The sequence below is a fragment of the Pristis pectinata genome, chromosome 8 (genome assembly GCF_009764475.1).
Source record: "Pristis pectinata isolate sPriPec2 chromosome 8, sPriPec2.1.pri, whole genome shotgun sequence".
Taxonomy (NCBI): Eukaryota; Metazoa; Chordata; class Chondrichthyes; order Rhinopristiformes; family Pristidae; genus Pristis; species Pristis pectinata.
In genome coordinates, this window is record NC_067412.1 from 8,111,012 (window position 1) to 8,131,615 (window position 20,604).

A 20,604-nucleotide genomic window follows, 5' to 3' on the forward strand; every position below is an offset into this window, starting at 1 on the left:
GGCTCCACATCATTCAAAGTACATTTTCCCCTCTCAAACTGCCCGTGTTAACTGAAATGAGAGTCATAGTGGTAACTACGAGTAGGAAATAGGTTGATAGATTCTCTTCCCTCAGGGTTATTTGCCTGCCATTTTGGTGTTTACAAAATTCTACACCCATATATCTCGCCCTAGTAGGATTTGAACCCATATCACTGGACTGCTAGTTAAGTACGACATATGACACTGGCTTAGATTTGGGGTAATGTGCCCAGCATTATTGCGCCAATATAAAAGGGACAAGAGTATATAGCTGCAGCTGCACCTTCAAGCAAAGCAAGTAGCCACAGGAACACACAAAAAAGTAACATTGATTTGCCCAGGTCTGTTTATGGCAAGCCTATTTATTTTTAATGAAATTAATTTTGCACCTGGGCTTACATAATAAGGATGAGCATATTATTAAAAGAAATCCCAGTAAAGAAATTAGAAGTCTGTTCTCATTATAGGAAAACAACCATAGACAAGAAGACATTTAAGCCTTTAGAGTAAACCTGCTGCCATCAAGCTCCAGGGTTTATATAACATCACCCTTGAGGAGTTTGTTAACTGTAGGCTCCTTTGCTAGATTATTGAGCATTCTCGCTAATGCAATCCACCCCTGCAGCATCTCTTCTGAGTCACACTCAGGTATATTAGCCACTGAACAAATGTCACAAACTAAAAATGGTCAGTATAGGAATTGAGAGGTAAGCTTGATCAAATTATGAGCTCCTATTTTACGTCGTAGCTGGATACATCTTTCAAACAGCCACAATAACCTGCCCATGCGCTTAACAATCATCGTGTTAAGGGTGATTGGTACATTCAAGATACAAATTCTCCAAGGAAAGATACTGGATGCACGCTCTGCAAGTAGGCAGTTACTAGCTTTAAATACCTCTACATCAGTCTCACAATGGAGTGAAATGCAATGTAAATTGGATTGGTCACGCCTGTCAGTTTGTCAAAAGGAATTTCAACAGATACAAATCTTTTACAAGAACAAATGATTACTCACCGCCTTCCAGCTCTGATCCCAGCCAGAGAAAGTACGACAGACAGAGAGCGAGGGATCGGGGAGGGGAGATAAAACCTGACTGATTTGAAAGCATACATCTTTCCTCAGCAGCTGTTTATGGCCACTGTGCTGGTGTTCGCAGACTCACTTACCTTTGCTTCTGATAGTGACTCTGTCTTCTTCAGCTGAGGCTCGCCATAAGGTTGCTCTGCTACAGGGCAGCTGGCTGCACTCTGAGGCCGAACAACTCCTGCGATAAAACATATCCAAAAGAGAGTCAAATGGACTTTATTAATGCTTCTGTATGTTGTCTGTGCCTATGTGCCTGTGATGCTGCTGCAAGCAAGATTTTCATTGTACCTGTACCTCAGGCAAGGTAGTGTAGCTGTTAGCATAACGCTTTACAGTACCAGAGACCCAGGTTCAATTCTAGCCACTGTCTGTAAGGAGTTTGTACGTTCTCCCTGTGTCTGCGTGGGTTTCCTCCGGGTGCTCCGGTTTCCTCCCACGTTCCAAAGACGTACGGGTTAGGAAGTTGTGGGCATGCTATGTTGGTGCCGGAAGCGTGGCGACACTTGCGGGCTGCCCCCAGCACACTTTGCGCAAAAGATGTATTTCACTGTGTGTTTCGATGTACACGTGACTAATAAAGAAATCTTATCTGTACTTGTGCACATGACAATAAACTGGACTTGATTTGACTTCTGTCTCGCACACTTGACAGATTAATTTAGAATGTCGCAGCATGGAAAGAGACCATCAGTCCAACTACTCTGTGCTCCACTCTAGTCCTCTCCCACCTCTCATGCATCTTTTTTGGAATAAGAGACCACAGTTGGGCATACTACCCCAAATCTAAGCAAGTGGAGAAGCTCGACTGAAGCTCATGGCAGGATAAGATAAGATAGCTTTGTAAGTCACCTGCACATCGAAACACACAGTGAAATGCATCTTTTGCGTGGAGTGTTCTGGGGGCAGCCCGCAAGTGTCGCCACACTTCCAGCGCCGACATACCATGCCCACAACTTCCTAACCTGTACGTCTTTGGAATGTGGGAGGAAACCGGAGCACCCGGAGGAAACCCACGCAGACACGAGGAGAATGTACAAACTCCTTATAGACAGTGGCTGGAATTGAACCCGGGTCACTGGCACTGTAATAGCATTACGCTAACTGCTACACTACCATGCCTATTGAAGTCATGGATTGGGATTGCTGCAGTTGCTGAACTGAATGATCTCCTTCAATCACATAGGGCTGTATGGGAAACTCTGGCCATAACTCCATTGGCGTTGAGTGCACTGGCTGGGATGGAGTATGTTATATGGATTTGTGTGTGTCTGTAAAACTAATAGTGGCCTTTTGCTATTCTTCATATGTGCCCTGAACTCCCTTATCTAGAATGGCATGGACCAGTTGGGCCTAAGGGCCTGTTTCTGTGCTGTATTGACTCTATAAGTGCCAGCAGATTGTTTGACCATGAGTGGTAAATCCTGCCTCAGCCTTGCACCATTGTGCTCTATAAAAGATGCCACTGGATTACCCCAGGGAGCGGAAGTTTTGGCTACCCTTATCCCCTCCACTCCCCAGACCATGAAGCTGTTATATCCCGCAATAGTTGGAGAATAACCCAGCACGATTGGACTCAGTGTCACTGGTTAGAGAGATTATTGGGGTCGTGGGGGTGGGGGAAGTGAATAAGAATCTGCCGTCCAGTAACTCCAGCACTAAGGGGTGCCTATTGTATATGGGAAGGAAGGGCAGGATAGGAATCAAAGTGATACCCTTCAAAGTCAAATCACTTGCTGCCGGTTCTAGGCTGACACATGAAGAATATTGCCAGGCAATCCACTGTATCCATGAAACTCTATTCAGGATAAATCACCATCTTTAGGACAAAATGGCTAGTCAGGGAGCAAAAATCAAACGAAGCAGTGTTATGACTCACACTGTAATGATTTTATTTTCACAATATTAAAATAAATATTGCACCATTATTGTGTCAAAGAAACACATAGCGGCTGCTGAGAGAATTGCCTTGATCATAAAAGAGGAGTAATTTCAGGCAGCTTTTCGTTAAGATGTGGGATACCAACCTAGAAAGGGTGTGGAAACATATTCAATAGTAACTTCCAAAACCCAAAAAGAAAACCTCTGTATTGATCTGGGGAAGGAGCAGGGGGAGTGGGATTAGATAGAGACATCCCCTAAATAGCCAGTGTTTTTACAACAGGCCAAACAATCTCCTCAGTGTTGTGTGATTCTCACAGCAGAATACACAGTTAACATGCATGTAGAAAACATGGACACTCAGTACCAGGAATGCAATGGAGATGCATGGAATTTACTCTAGCACAAATTAAAGCAATCACTTCTTAAAAAAGACTTAAATAAATGTTTGTGGAAGAGCACATTGCCCTGAAATATGTACTGCAGTCTGTTATGAACAATTACTCAATAATATTTTGCTATGTAGCACCAAGGACTGATTTGCCATCAAATCCAGTTCATATCATCACTCTGCAGTGTGCACACAGTGACACCATCTTTTACCAAGAAGGACGGAGGGACCCAAAAGATTCTGCACAAACTGACACCTTTCACCCTCTTTAGCGAAAGAGGTGCAAATCTCAACGTTCAGGGCCTACCTGCAGCGTGCTCAGATTTGGCAGCTCCGTCATCTGCTGCTGTTTCTGGAGCAGATCCTTTCTGGGTGAGAACCACTTGCAGTAACTGCAGCGTTAAAAACAGAGAATGGTTACAGGAAGGAAGACGATCTTTTCAGGAGAGTCCCCGACTGTACCAAGGATAATAGTTGACATCTTAACAATAGACCACTAAGGTTACAGAGGCATTGTAGAGGAAGAGAAGCAGATTCCCCTTTGAGAAACAGCTATGGTTATCACAGCTCAGGGCACCAGTGTGTGATCCAGTTCTGTCACAATTGGTGTGACAACAGCTTTCCTTCAGTAGATTGGTTACTATTTAAGGGACGGCTCCAGGTATCACAGCACACACAGAAACCGGAGGCTCGATACAAACGGCTCCTCACTACAGATTGTGCTGATCAGCCTCTGATTCCTTTTCTTAAAGCCACAGATGCTGACATTCTCTCAGATGATGACATAGTTAGTCATCAGCCTTCAAAGGCTTGTACAAGAAAGTGGAACTCTCCTGTGGTAAATGCTGACAAAAATGCAAATGCACTCCTCCCATAAAGGGGCATTGCAAATTTTAAATGAATTCAAGGTGAACATTTAAAGCATGGCATTTGTAGCATGTTGCTATGGCAGCAGTTTGAGAAGTCGACTCACCACCAACTTCTCAAGGGCATTTTGGAATGTGAGGTAAATTGTGGGCTTGTCAATAATGCTCACATCCTGTACATAAATACAAGTTAAAAGACTGGTCTGGTATCCCAGATACTGGGCACTCAAATCTCACTGTAATGTTCAAACATTTGCAGGCAAAAAAATCAAGCCTGATACTTTGGACACATTTTTAGTTTGTTTTTCAGGGTGTGAGCATCTCTGGCAGGACTGGTATTGATTGCTAATCCCTGACTGTCCTGGAGAAATGGTGGTGACCCACCATCTTGAACCACTACTACCTTTCCAGTGAAGGTACTCTCACATTGTTGTGAGTTTCGGGATTTGCAATACTGTTGTTAAAGATCCAATTGATTTACTCAAGTCCTTCCTGGACTTCCTGGGCCCACCTGGACCCCTGCTGCCTCCATTTCCATGGAATGCAGTCAACACCTAACGTACAGAGGATACCTAGTGCAGGGCGATAAATATCACATGGGATAGGTATTAAACAATAAGTGGAATGGGCAATAATTTTCATCCAACATGAGGCAATAAATACTCCTTGGTCTGAGTAATATATTCTCTGGTGGCACAGTAAATTCCAGCTGGATTGTACATGGGACAGTGGGAGCATGGATATGAAATCGGCAGGGATAGGAATTTAAGCATCATGGTGAATGCTTGCCTCTTACGTTGAAGAAAGTAATGTACTGGATTTCCCGAAGGCTTTAAATCTTCTATAACTTGTTTCCTTGAAGTGTATCAATGATTTGGGCTTGGGTGAACAAGACAGAGTGATGTGTTCTATATGTCAGGCTAAGATATGGATATCAAAGGATCATAACGGTCTACTAGTAAGGCTGAGCACTAAAAACCTAAGCTATATACATATTTCTCCTACAAGGTCTTCCGCCAGTCTGACTGCTCCAGTTAGTTAGTTATGACATCAGTATGTCACATGACTTTCCAATAGCAGTAATGATGAGTCGCTACATAGAAATGCACTGATTTGCTCCCCCTTTCAAAAAACATACTCTTTGTTTTCCATAAACTCATTAAAGCTATAAAGAGTTCAAAATCAAATACAACATTGAACAAACTTTTGATTCAGTCTTGCTGCAAGTTCACACATCCTGGTTGATCTCCTCACAAGTCTAAGCTCCTCTCCATCTCCATTTCAGAAGAAACTGTCTTACTTCCAAGTTTGTCTGAAAGATGACTGTGGTCAACAGATCCCTCCTCTTGAGATACTCTCTCTTCTGCCATTGGATTACTTGCTGTTACAGGTGTTGGCCTCAATGGTGACCCTGCTGCCTTTGCCATGATTGTTGTTGAACACTCTGATGATCGTAGTGGTGTTGAGGATGCTACTGCTGTCAGTGGAGCACAATCTGACCCATAATCTACATGTATTGTACTTTGACTTGACCAAAGGATGACGCTCACTGGAATCATGTAATCCACATGTAAAGTCCTGATCTTGTCAGGAATCTGAATGAGATACTGTTTGGAAAGACAAACAACAGCAGTTCCAATTTCCCATTTGTCTCCATTTATTTTATTAGAGGGACTCAAAGCTCAGACATGATCACTGGCCCAAAATGGTCTCCCTCTAGAAGTTGACTTGCAATTGTGTTTCTGACAATTTTGCTTCTGTTCCATTCTGTCAATGAAATTCTGTTGCATTCAGAGCTCAAACCCGTTTGCAAGTGTACTTTCATTACAAATTCCACTGGCGTGTATCCTGTAGTACTCTGTTAAAAGTTTCACACCTCAACAGGAGATTTGTCAAATGATGCTTTGCGCTGATGGAAGATTTGACTGTTCAAAAGATGGTTTAACCACTCCATTAGATCCCAACGGCAACCAGGTAATTTCTTTTCATAAAATCATTAAGCTGCCACAGGTGAAACTTCCATCTGTTGTTATAGGCCATTTCCTCTGGTAGGCCACGTTACCCAAAACTTGTTCTTACTGTGACACCTTGTAGTTGTTGCAGAGTTTCATAGTCTTATCTGCTTTTGGAGCCAATATAATTGTCATGGCCCAATCACTGTGATCCATCCTAACCAAAACTCCATGCTTTTCCAATTGATTTAACTTGTATTCAACTTGAGTTTGCAATACTATGAGTTGAAACAGAAAGGTTTCACATTAAACATGTCTTCTTACTTATCAGGTTGGCCTGACATGACTTCGCCAACTCTGAAGTGAAAATGTTTCCCCAATTAAACTTGTTGCCATTAATAACCCTTCCATGTCAAAGAGTGGCTTGTTGTAATATTTTGCTGCAGCAGGCATTGTCCATATTGGCTTTATCTCTCCAAGCATTCAATTTGTCCTAATATTTGCAGAATGTGTCTTCAGTTGGACTGTGCATTTCCCTGAGGTATAATGCTGAAATTCTGTAAATAAGCATCCTGGTTCATAACACAGCAGTCCACAACAGTGCTAATCTTCATCTCGACGTACTTGTGATTGAAAGCTGAGTCTTGAAATCTTGATGTACCTGATTTTCTTTCTTCTATTTTCAGCAAGCACCCTACATGATTTCTTCGTCATACAACTTTAACACAGTGATGTTAAATCTGATCATCTGACCTGACCTTCCAGTTGGGTAACAAGCTGCTGCAGAATAATCCTATAGTGGCCATAATAACAGCTGGCTGCTTTGTAGTTGCACCCCTATTCTGGGTGATTGTGCATCTCCTACAAGTAGATTACTAGTCATTATCTTTTCTCTCTGCTCTTGGTCTGGTGCAATAATCTCCTCTGTAGCAGCATGACCATGTACTACATGAGTAATTTGGAATGGACCAACACCTTTTTCATTTGGAAAGGACAAACGCCATTTACATTTAGTGTTGCCACCTCCATCAAAGTCGCTATCTCAAGATACTTTCTCAAAACAAAGCTCAGGCAGACTGAATAACTTTGGGTTTGTTCATCTGTCAATCCACAAATGTTCAAAATCATCAATGGCTTAAGTAAAGTGAACAAATGGAAACTGTTCCCATTGGTGGGAGGACTGGGAGCTTAATATTTAAAATAATTGACAAGGGAATCATAGAACAGAATCACAAAGCTGTTACAGCCCAGGAGGAGACCTTTTCGACCACCGAACCCCTCTTGGCTCTCTATAAGAGCAATCCTGTTGGTCTATTTTCCCTACTTTCTACCCACAGCCAAGCAGTATTCTCCCTCTCCAAGTATCTATCCCATTCGCATTGGAAGTGGTTTTCAATTTGATTCCACCATCTGTTTAGGTAGTGAATGGCTGCTCCCTGCATAAAAATGCTTCTCATTGTTTCTCCCCTGTTTTTTTCCCTTTTGTCATTCACCTTAAATCTGTGTCTTCCTGGTCCTCAATTCCTCCATGGAAAGAGATTCACTGCATTCACATTATCTCCACCCTTGATGTTTTTGAATATGTTGTTCAAATTACCTTCCTGCCTTCTCTGATCTCGGGAGAGCAATCCCAGCTTTTGCAGCCTAACCACATAACCGATAGTTCTCATTCCTGGGTCCATTCTACTAATTCACTTCCACTGACTGAAAGGGTGATGGTAATAGGTTCAATGGAGACACAAGAGACTGCAGATGCCGGAGTTTGGAGCAAAAGGACCCAAACTTCTGGAGGAACTCAGTGGGTCGAGCAGTCGATGTTTCGCGTCAAGACCCTGCACCAGGTTTATAATAAATTCAATCATTGCTTGCGAAAGGAAATTAGGATAGGTACTCAAGGGAGCGAAAGAACAGGGCTGCTAGGGATGAGCCAGGGAATGGGACTGACTGTATTACTCTTGGTGAGAGAGAGCACAAGCTTGATGAGGTATGTGGCATAAAGCACCCCTTCTACATTCTTCCCTTTTTGAAACTTGTACACTTGTGGTCTGGGCATTACAAGCATCCATTGCCCATGTGAAGGTGATGGTGAACTTCCTTCCTGAACTGGCACTTGATTACAATTCACAAGGCTACTTCAGATAGCCATTAAGAGTCAACTAAGGCATACGTAGGCTAGACTGAGTGGGGGAATAGGCTTCCAACCCTACACAGCATCAGTGAACTGGTTAGTTTTTTCCCCACAATCCAATATTTAGAGAGACCAGCTTTTAAGTCTATAACTTAAAATGGTTTCAAGTTTCATAAATTGCGATAATTGGTTTGAACTTTCATTTCCTCGATTATTGGTCCAGTAACATAGCCACTGTATGTTTGTAATTTAGGCCAGTTTTCTTGTTTTTAGAGGATTTACTTGCTCTGAGGTGACCCATACGATCAGGCTGATGATGGTTGAGAGATTGTGTGAACATTCTGTATCACTGCTTTGATGAGGGCAGCTGTTTTAAGATTCCTGCTTGGTGAACAACTGAAGCAGGATTACAGAATGGGATAAGGATGGCATTCTTACAGGAAACCTGTTTATTTTAAGCTCTGAGTTTCTTGATGCATATTCCTACCATTATGTACTTTTCTATTTTGCCTGCAGGCAGTGATTAAGACATTATGAAAATCTGGCAAATAGCCAATATTTTCATTAACGTTAGGAATTTTGTAGCACGTAATCACATTAAGGTGTGGAAAATGTATAAATGGCTGAAGAATGTGTATATTCTAGATAAAAACTGTCAATCACAGTTGTCAATAACTGTGAGAATATAAACAGTATGAGTTACTCTGGCTTTCAAATAACTTGTGTATTCCTGCTAAAAATGTACTCAACAAGGGAAAGCAACACCTTGATTTTTATATGTGAAAATATCAAGCACATAAGGCCACATGACTATATTTGTTTTTTGTTGGTGGTAGGAGGAGCTTAAATATGGAGTGAGGTCATCTTGAAATCACAATGTGCATTGCAGGCACGATCCTGTTGCATAACAAGTCAGAAGATTCAATTGGTTGTTTGCAGCAAGCAAAGAATCCCTTGTTATTGGCTAATGAGGGTGTAACTGATGTCTTTAAAGTGTTAAGGAATCATGTACAGATGACAGAACATTAACTTATTTAATAAGTGGCAATTATCTATCAAGTTCAAACAATTTTCCATTGAGTGTGAGAGTATATTGCGCTGGATTAGATTCTCTCGGTGCTGTTGAGTACTCAGTTTCTTCTATTTCTTTTCCTTAACTCCCACATTCCTGAATCTACTTATCCCAGCTGTGCTGCTTATAAGGACTTGCCAAGTAAAAACTGGGTGACCTCACCACCGTCGTCTGTTCAGGGTGGTGATAGTGGCCACCTGCAAGCAAAACAGTGCGACGAATTAGGAGAGACCAAAAAGAGAGAGGAGAGAAATTTTTGTTTGTGTGCACATTGCGTGAAGGCTTTTTCATCCTCTTTCATAAAGGTGCTGCAAAACATCTCCAAGGACTGAAGTGGTGCACAGCTTGGCTACCTGACCCATGCATCACACTCAGAGACAAAGAGATCAGAGGAACCATTTTAAATCTCAATCTGATCCTCCCTGCTGTGCCAGGGTTTGCCTGCTAAGGCAACCGTATCAGTACATCTTGCGCAGTACCTTACTCCCATCGGAACCCGAGGCTGCAGTGGTGGTGCCTGCACTTTGGCCGCTCCCAGAACTCCGAGCACTGGCCACACTTCCTGTACTTCCTGCATTGCTGCGGTCTCCACCTGCAAACAGAATTCGAGCAGTTGTCAAGCCGAGTGCCAGAGACGGAGTATGTATTGCAGAAATAAAACTTGTGTGTAACTAGATTTCCCCTTCTGTTGGTGCATGACCCACGTGTTGGGGTATAGTGCTACATGCCTGCGATGCTGCTGCAGGTAAGTTTTTCATTGCACCTGTGCGTACATGTATTTTTGCATATGACGGTAAACTTGACTTTGACCGATTGAATCCCCTGCAAAGAGGGCCAAACATAATTGGTGGCTTACACCCAGAATCATGCACTAAAATGGGACCTGTGCGATTCCCAGTGTGAGAACATGTGCTAACTCCTACACCTTTGCTATGCTGATCACTGGGGTGGGCATCAAACCTTAAAGGACCTCTCCCATGGCAGCCACTGGACAGCTGCATGGAGATGAGAGAAAATGGGGAGGAGAGGAGATATAACAATTGAGCCCACCTTCCACATGATTGTCTGTACCACATGTATTTAGTAGCCATATGTCAAGAGTGTCCCCACACCACAGCCAGGTGCAGGATTATCCGTGAGGCAAACATCACAGTGTGTGGCTCTGATGTGCAAGGTGTACAAAGGCTGCAATCAGTGGTGGAACAACCAGTGAGGAGATTTCAGACATCCTGAGGATTGAAAACCAAAGCTGACAGATGCCAAGTGCGGGGTATTATAGATACCCTTTAATTAACATTTCAGTGAGATCTCAGAGCAATGTGCTCCTAGCTTTCATGTGGTTGCACCCAAAAGCTTCAACTTACATTGGTAAGGGAGGAAACATGCGATATGTGCCATTGCATCATTAGATGCATGACTGACACCAGGGAAATCTCAGATGTACAAACTTGAATTGCACAGGGAAGTGCCCAGACTAATTTTGCAATGAGAATGGTTTCATCCAGAAATAATTGCTGGTATGGTCCATCCTGGGCTTCCATCACTTTTAGCTGTGATTTGCTCAAGATAAATGGGTGCTAAAAATTGATCGAATTTCTAGGCTCTAGTGCTTTAGTTGTTTTCCAAGTATACCTCTCCTGGCCCCTGCCACAACTGAGCTTCCAAACATCACCCTCTTCCACTTCCCTCCCACTACCATCCTCCATTCCCAATCGCCAGAACACAGTCAGCCAGCTTTCTGCAATCCAATTCATGGAACTCTCCTGGAAACAGGAGCAGGCACTCATGGTGAAAGGGCAGGAGAAGGTGCAACAAGCCCTGTTCTATGAGGTTGTATATTGCTGTTGTATGGGGCAGTGTCACGCAGGAAGTGTGACAAACAAGCATCGGGATTGGTGCATTTCATGTCAACCAGAGACAAATTGTATTTAAATGACTCAACTAATTAGAGATAAACCTGTGGTTAAATCATCATTAACAAGAGCTGCACTTGCAGTTAAATGGCACAAATATTTGGTCAAAGCTACAGTTAAGTCACGGTTAACTTGAAGCAAACCTGAAGTTAAGTCACCCAGTAAATTAGAGACAAACCTGGTAATAAATCACTCAGACTCATGGCTGGGATGACACCCTTGATTCAGCAATAAAATCATCTATTTAAATAGTCTCTTTAATACAGCAAAATATCCTGAGGCACTTCCATGTATTATTGAACAAATACTGAGCCACACAAGGAGTTTTTAGAAGAGGGTTGAATAAATAGGGAGTTTTAAGGCGTGTCTTAAATGAGAGGTAGAGAGATGGTGATGGTTAGACTGGGAATTCCAGAATTTAATGCTTTGGACCATTGAGAGTGCTGCAATTTAATTCCAAAATATTATGATTTACCTGTTGCTTCAAATAAAGCCTTTGTAAATACAAAGGGTCAATTCTAGATGAGATGTATCATGCTTGGTTAACTCTTATACCAATAGATCTCTCAAGTCCTTAATTTTGTTAATTGCTTCAAGAATACTAAATCCCATTCTTTGATTAGTTTCAAGTATTTCACCTGCAGATTGCTATACAGGAGTCCCTTTTTCCAGTATTAACCCCACGTGGCCCTTCCTGCTTCTGTCCACTCCCTGAAACTGGTCTCCAATTAATCCAACTCTCTGCCGTTTCTTTCAAACCCTGTCATAACTTTGAACATATCTCCCTGTCAGCTTCTCTGCTCCAAGGGGAATAATCACATCAGCTTGTCTCCATAACTGAACTCCCAGCCAATCAGTTCACAGCTTTCCAAGTCGTACTTTAATCCAACCGGCAAATCATAGAATGAGGAGAGGTGGGAAAGAATAAATACTTTCATTTATATAGTGCCTTTCACATTCTTTTCAGGAAATGCTTTTTGAACTCAAGTTATTGTTGTATCGTAGTAATGCAGGGGCCAATTTATGCACAGCAAGCTCCCACAAACAACCATGTGATAATCAACAGATAATCTAATTTAGTGACATCTGTTAAGCATTAAATATTGACTAGGACACTAGATGGAACCCCTCTACCCCAGCAACCTCGTCCTCAAAATAGCATCCAGCTAAGAGGGCAGACAGAGCCTTGGTTTAACATCTGAGGGGCAGAACTGACTCAGCGTGTCAGCCTAGATTTGTGTGCTCAAGTTTTCAAAACGGGTCTTGAACCCATGACCTTCTGCCTCAGAGCTGAGAATATGGTCCTTTAAGCCACAGTAAAAGTTTCTGCCTGTGTGAAAATAATCAATATGTTCCTGGCCTGTTTTTACATAACGTTTGGACCCCAGCAGAGAGCTGTGATTTTTAGCTCCTGTCTCCACACTGTGCCAAAGATACAATTGACAACCAGGAGCCCCCTGTGCCCCTATGTGACTCCCACTGAAATTTCCCACAAACCTAAGAACTAGTCTGGAGGTGTTCTGTTGTGGTCTATAATCCATTCCGTGCAGACACAGACTACAGATCACCTGACTATTCTGAAAGTTTCACTGCTGTATTCAGCAATTACAGAGTCAGTTGGATTGGAATCGCTATGGCAGTGGGTGCAGATGGCTGGATGACAAAATCCCGTATAGCAAGTAATTTGCAAATTACGTGAACAGACTGGATTTCTTTTCTCTTGAGAAAAGAAGATTGAGGGGATGACCTATGAGAAGTCTTTAAAATGATAATACATTTTGTTAGGTTGGATAGAGAGAGCATGTTTCCACTTATGGGAAAGAGCATAACTAGAGGCCATCAATATAAGATAGTCATCAAGAAATCCAATAGGGAATTCAGAAGAAATGTCGTTAACCAAAAAGGAAAGAGAATGTGGAACTCACTCCAATAAGTGGTTGAGGTGAATAGTATGGATACATTTAAGGGAACCCTGGCCAAACCCATGAGGGAGAAGGGAATAGCGGACTACGATAAAAGATTTAGATAAGTCTTACTTCAGTGGTGGGCAAATTACTGGAGAAGGTTATTAGAGGAATTATGGGCATTTGGAGAAGAATAGACTGATTAGGTTCCAGTCAGCATGGCTTTGTGAGGGGCAGGTCATGCCTCACGAGCCTGACTGAATTCTTTGAGCAAGTGATAAAGCACATTGATGAAGGTAGAGCAGTGGATGTGGTGTACACGGATTTTGTAAAAGACAGAGAGTGGTTGTAGATGGACAGTATTCTGCCTGGAGGTCGGCGACCAGTGGTGTTCCACAGGGATCTGTTCTGGGACCCCTGCTCTTTGTGATTTTTATAAATGACTTGGATGAGGATGTGGAAGGGTGGGTTAGTAAGTTTGCTGATGACGTGAAGGTTAGTGGTGTTGTGGATAGTGTAGAAGGTTGCTGTAGATTACAACAGGACATTGATAGAATACAGACCTGGGCTGAGAAATGGCAGATGGAGTTCAACCTGGAAAAGTGTAAACTGATACACTTTGGAAGATCAAATCTGACGGCAGAATACAAGGTTAATGGCAGGACTCTTAGCAGTGTGGAAGAACAGAGGGATCTTGGGGTCCACGTCCATAGGTCCCTCAAGGTTGCCACGCAGGTTGATAGGATTGTTAAGAAGCTGTATGATGTGTTGGCCTTCATAAGTTGGGGTATTGAGTTGAAGAGCCGCGAGGTAATGTTGCAGCTCTATAGAACTCTAGTTAGACCACACTTGGAGTATTATGTTCAGTTCTGGTCACCTCATTATAGCAAGGATGTTGAAGCTTTCGAGAGGGTGCAGCGGAGATTTACCAGGATGCTGCCTGGATTGGAGAGCATGTCTTATGAGGATAGGTTGACCGAGCTCGGGCTTTTCTCTTTGGAGAGGAGGAGGATGAGAGGTGACTTGATAGAGGTGCACAAGATGATAAGAGGCATAGATCGAATGGACAATCAGAGACTTTTTCCCAGGGTGACAATGGCTAACACAAGGGGGCATAATTTTAAGGTGATGGGAGGAAGGTATAAGGGGGATGTCAGAGGTAAGTTTTTTTACACAGAGAGTGGTGGGTGCGTGGAACGCACTGCCGGCAGAGGTTGTGGGGGCAGATACATCAGGGATATGTAAGAGACTCTTAGATAGCCACATGAATGATAGAGAAATGGAGGGCTATGTGGGAGGGAAGGGTTAGATAGATATTAGAGCAGGATAAAATGTCGACACAACATCATGGGCCGAAGGGCCTGTACTGTGCTGTAATGCTCTATGTTCTATGAAAGACAGAAGAAGGCTCGAGTACGGCATAAATGCCAGTATGGACTGACTGGGCTGAATGGCCTGTTCCTGTACCATATATCCATGGTAATCCTAGATCATTAGGCAGAACAAATTTTGCCATCAACATTGACTCATTCAATGCATCATTGATTTATAGCCACAAGCAGAAAACCAATCAAGAATTCATTGTGATATGGAAGAGGGAGCAGGGGATTGGATCTTAGGATATGGTGAAGTGGTGATCAGTTTCCCAGACTGGTTAACCCAATGATTTCCTCCAAGTCCTAATCTAATCAGAATGCAAGTAATTTGGAAAACTAAATTTTTTTTAAGGAATTTGCAAAAATGGAAGCTCCATTATCTGTAAAAGTGGTCATGAAACTATTGGATTGTTGGAAAAACCCACTTGGCTCACTGATACTCTTGAGTGGAAGAAACCTCTCATCCTTTCAGGGTATGCCTCACAGGTGGCTCCCATCCTCAGTAACATGAAGTAGAGGAAGTCAGTTAATCCATCACAATTAAAAGTTGGGTAATAAGAGCTGATCTCACCAGCGAAGTCCATGTACTGAGGGTAGGTTATAATTGTACTGAATTTTATTTTGAGAGTGCTATTGCATAACTTTAATCCAAATAGATTTGAGATGAAGGTTTAGCAGGCTTTGAGAGCTGTGCTAAACTCTTCTTTCACCTGGAGCGTTAAGTTGCTAACCCTCCAGGATTGTTCTGAGTCTCTTGGAAATTAAGATTAAATTTAGGAATAGAAATTTAAAAGGCAGTTGAGCAGATACATGAATAGGAAAGGTTTAGAAGGATACTGGCCTGAAGCGGGAAAATGGGACTAGCTTGGATTAGAATTTTGGTCGGCATGGAGCAGTTGGGCCGAAGGGCCTGTTTCCATGCTGTATGACACGATGACTCAAACTGCTGCAGGCAGTATTATTAGTGAGAATCAAAAAGGAATAAATTTATGCTTTTTCCCCTCATCTTCTTTGAACATATCCATCCCATCTTTGACTGAATCCTTGGCTCAGCTCATCCTGTCTGAAGTTCCCATCCAGGCCTTGTTTACACCTTAACAATGTTCCAACACACTTCTAGATTGTCTCGCTGGTTCTATTCTGCAGGACCTGTCAGGAAATTGCAGGGAGCTGTGAACGCAGCCCAGTCCATCACGAAAACCAGCCTCCTCTCCAATGGACTCTATTTACACTTCCGCTGCCTCGGGAGAGCAGCCAACATAATCACGGACCCCTCCCACCCCAGATATTCTCTCTTCTCCCCTCTCCCATCAGGCAGAAGGTACAAAAACTTGAAAACATGTACCACCAGGCTCAAGGACAGCTTCAATTCACTGTTATAAGACTCTTGAACTGATCTCTAAAATGATAAAGATGAACTCTTGGTCTCTCAATCTACCTCGTCATGGCCCTTGCACTTTATTTGTCAACCTGCACTGCACTTTCTCTGTAACCATAACAGTGTATTCTGCATTCTTTTTTTTTGACCTTGGTACAACCTCGATGCACTTATATATGGAATGATCTGTCTCGATGGCATGCAAACAAAAGCTTTTCATTGTATCTCAGTACGTGTGACAATAATAAACTAATTGTTAATTACCAATTACCAAAATCTGCTGCTTGTATCCTAACTCACATCAAAACCAATTCATCCATCATGGTTACTGACCTACTTCAGCTCCCATTAAATGGTACATCCATTTTAAAGTTCTCATCCTAATTTTCAGATCTTTCCAGCATCTCTTCCCTCTAAAATGTCTTCTAGCCCCATCAAACCCTCCTGAAATCTGCTTTTCTCCAATTCTGGCCTCTTGATCATTCCTGAATTTAATCACTACCATTTCCTGCCAAGCCTTGGTTTCGGAATTCGCCAAATCTTGCTGCCTCTATTTTCGCCTTTCAGACACACCTTAAAACCTGCTGTTTACCAGTTGTTGGTTAAATGTACTGGTATTTTATTTTGTGTCCCAGTATCAGTTTGTGTTTGATAGTTGTCCCCTGCAAAGTGCCTTGTGATGTTAAAGGTGCCAATTAAATAGAATGCGTTCTTGAACACATTTTATTTAGTAGTTATAAAATTATTGGGCAGATGGTGAAAAAGTCTGTTTGACTTAGCAGCCAAGATCCATCTAATTGGGTAACTAAGGGTCGGATCATGTTTTAATTGGCATGCGAAGGTGGAACAAAACATACATGAACCTGTCGGGTGACCAATGTTGGAGTGGTGTGGGTGGGGCAGTGCGAGGCAGGCAAGTCATGTGGGGATTCCTCCAAGAATACATCCTAAAGGCTTGTCAGTGTCAATGGAGACTGCAGAGAGCTTGCACAGAGAACCAGCTGCCCACATTTATACAACTCAACTTGGCCTCCCTGTCCTGAGGACACAGCCATGGACTTCAGCGCCCTGTTCCCAAACACTGGACCCGTTTATGCTGTGAAGTATGACAGCTGAATGGGGCGTGTCAGACCTGCTGTAGCATGAAGCTGCTTCCAAATTCCCACAGATGAAACGACAGACCTTCAACCTACCACACATCAACTCAACAGCTGAAACTGAATGGCTTTCCGTAAAGAATTAACAAGCAGTGAAAACACGCAGAGACAAGAGCTGTTACATTCACACACCATGTCAGTATAATTAAGACGCTGAACCAACCCTACACCTTTGCACAACCAACACTTTTATCAGATAGATTTCATGGATTTCTTGTATATGAGTAGTACACTCCAGTTCCAAAGCCTTTGAGTGTTAGTACCATGCAATAATTAAAACCTACTCTGTTTTTCATGGATATTTAGAGAGTCTCACTTGGTTAATTTCTTTTTATGTTTGTATGTTTGAACAGACCTTATTTTAATCAGAGCACTGAGGACTATTTTAACAATATCATAATTGTATTGAGGCAACCTGGAGTTAACCTGCTCAGAATGTAGAACGTAGGACATAGAACAGTCCAGCACAGGACCTTTGGCCCATGATACCTGTACCGACCATGATGCTAAATTAAGCTCAACCTTTCTGCCTGCACATGATCCACATCCCTCCATTCCCCGCGTGTTCATGTGCCTGTCCAAATGCCGCCATCATGTCTTCTTCCACCACCATTCCTGGCAGTATGTTCTGGGCACATACCATAGAGTCATAGAGCTCTACAGCACAGAAACAGGCCCTTTGGACCATCTACTCCATGCCGACCTGATCTTCTGCCTAGACCCATCTACCTGCACCCGGACCATATCCCTCCAAACCCCTCCCATTCACGTACCTATCCAAACCTCTCTTAAATGTTAAATTGAACCTGCATCTGCCACTTCCGCTAGCAGCTCATTCCACACTCGGACCATCCTCTGAGTGAAGAACTTCCTCCTCAGATTCCCCTCATATATTTCACCTTGCACCCTAAACCTATGTCCTCTAGTTCTAGTCTCACCCAACCTTAGGGGAAAAAGCTTGTAATGCATTCACCCTATCTAGACCCCAAGAATAATTGTGTATACCTCTATAAGATCTCCCCTCGTTCTCCTGCGCTCCAGGGAATAAAGTCCTAATCTATTCAACCTTTCCCTATAACTCAGGTCCCCAAGTTTCAGCAACATCCTTGTACATTTTCTCTGCACTCTTTCAAGCTCATTGATATCTTTCCTGTAGATAGGTGACCGGAACTGCACACAATGCTCTAAATTCGGCCTCACCAATGTCTCGTGCAAATTCAACATAACATCCCAACTCCTGTACTCAATGCCCTGATTTATGAAGGCCAAAGTGCCAAAAGCTCTCTTTACGACCCTATCTAACTATGATGCTACTTTCAAGGAATTATGGACCTGTATTCCCAGGTCCCTCCGTTACCACTCTCTGTGTAAAACTAACTTGCACCACACATCTCCTTTAAACATTCCCCCTCTCACAAAGCAATGTTTTCTAGTATTTGACATTTCCACTTTGGGGAAAAGACTCTAACTGTCTACCCTGTCCATGCATCTCTTAATTTTATAAACTTTTATCAGGCCTCCCCTCAGTCACTGACGCTCCAGACAAAACAATCCAAGTTTGTCCAACCTCTCCTTATATCTAATACCCTCTAATCCAGGCAGCATCCTGGCGAACCTCTTTTGCACCCTCTCCAAAGCCTCTACTTCCTGTAATGGGGTGATCAGAACTGCACACAATATTCCAAGTGCAGCCTAACCAAAGTTTTATACAGCTGCAACATAACTTCTTGACTCCCATACTCAAAGAAGGCATGCATGCCGTACACCTTCCTTACCACCCCCTCTACTTTGTGTTGCCACTTTCAGAGGGCTGCGGACTTGGAACCCAAGATCCCAACAATGCTCCTAAGGATCCCACCATTTATACCTCCCCCTTACACTTGACCTCCCAAAGTGCAACACCTTACACTTGCCTGGATTAAACTCCATCTACCATTTCTCCGCCCATATCTGCAACTGATCGATATCCTGCATATCCTTTGACAGCCTTCTTCACTGTACAGAACTCCACCAATTTTTGTGTTGTCTGCACACTTACTAATCAGCCCATCTGCATTTTCATCCAAGTCACTTATATATGTCACAAACAACGGAGGTCTTAGCATCGATCCCCGCGGAACAATAATGTTGGAAGTATATCTGGTATAGTTGGACAAGTATCAAAGGAACAGCCCTATGTTTCTTTTACATAGAACATAGAACACTACAGCACAGTACAGGCCCTTTGGCTCACAATATTGTGTTGACATTTTATCCTGCTCTAAGACCTATCTGACCCTTCCCTCCCACATAGCCACCTATTTTTCTATCATTCATGTGTCTGTCTAAGAGTTTCTTAAATGTCCCTACTGTATCTGTCCCCACAACCTCTGCCGGCAGTGTGTTCCACGCACCCACCACTCTCTGTGTAAAAAAAAACTTACCCCTGACATCCCCCTTATACCTTCCTCCAATCACCTTAAAATTATGTTCCCTCGTGTTAGCCATTGTCGCACTGGGAAAAAGTCTCTGACTGTCCACTCGATCTATGCCTCTTATCATCTTGTACACCTCTATCAAGTCACCTCTCCTCCTCCTTCTCTCCAAAGAGAAAAGCCTGAGATCGCTCAACCTATCCTCATAAGACATGCTCTCCAATCCAGGCAACATCCTGGTAAATCTCCTCTGCACCCTCTCTAAAGCTTCCACATCCTTCCTGTAATGAGGCGACCAGAACTGAACACAATACTCCAAGTAATACATGATATATATACCTAATATGTGCCTCACATATGTTAAATTTAAAGCAATACATCTTGATCATCTCTATCCATGCATTTTATACTGAATGTTAGTTTTGACGAATCTGTAAACTATTATTTGTGAATGTCAACAGATTAAAATCAATGCAGAGGAAATATTAAAGTGGGTCACAGATACGTAACCACTTCAGTCACAGCATGTTATTACTCACAGACTGGAGCTGGAGGCACGGGCCAACAGTTATTATGCAGCCGCTGTTTTTGCTTGGTTTTTAAAATATGTGAGAAATTATGTACTACCTATGATGAGATAATAAAAGGATTTAATATTAACCCACAACCACATCAGGAGAAAAGCCTTGTTTATAACCACTACCTCTGGTTGGTGCCGGAGTCTCAATGACTTGCTGCCACCAAAATATATGGGATTCCCTGAACTGAATGGATCTGTCTATCAAGAGAGGAGTGGGTTGAGAGTCTAGCCCCTGTTGAGCACCAAATTCCCTCAGTTAAGACTAAAATCACTGCTTGGGTTCAGTCTCTGTGGAGTATTTTCCTGCATACGCGTGCTTACTGACTGAATGGATGAACTTGAAGTGAGGTCTCTCTCTTATAGTCAGGCCATGTTAATATTCTGCCAACATGATGCTCAGAAGTTTTGAGCACTCCAGTGATCGTTGGCTGAGTGAAATCTGGCAGTGCCACCATCGAACATCTCGGCCTGGATGGTGGGGCTA

General features: G+C 42.8%; 1 protein-coding gene across 3 annotated transcripts in view; it reads right to left on the reverse strand.

Moving 5' to 3' along the window:
* Window positions 1-20,604, reverse strand: part of caskin1 (CASK interacting protein 1) — a 563,705-nt gene that overhangs the window by 51,897 nt on the left and 491,204 nt on the right. For all 3 annotated transcript variants that reach the window (XM_052021715.1, XM_052021714.1, XM_052021713.1), the window contains 3 exons: window positions 9,878-9,990; window positions 3,688-3,772; window positions 1,192-1,289 (listed from right to left, as the gene is read on the reverse strand). In XM_052021715.1, the coding sequence (XP_051877675.1) occupies window positions 1,192-1,289; window positions 3,688-3,772; window positions 9,878-9,990 (296 nt within the window). The remainder of the gene's footprint in view (window positions 1-1,191; window positions 1,290-3,687; window positions 3,773-9,877; window positions 9,991-20,604) is intronic.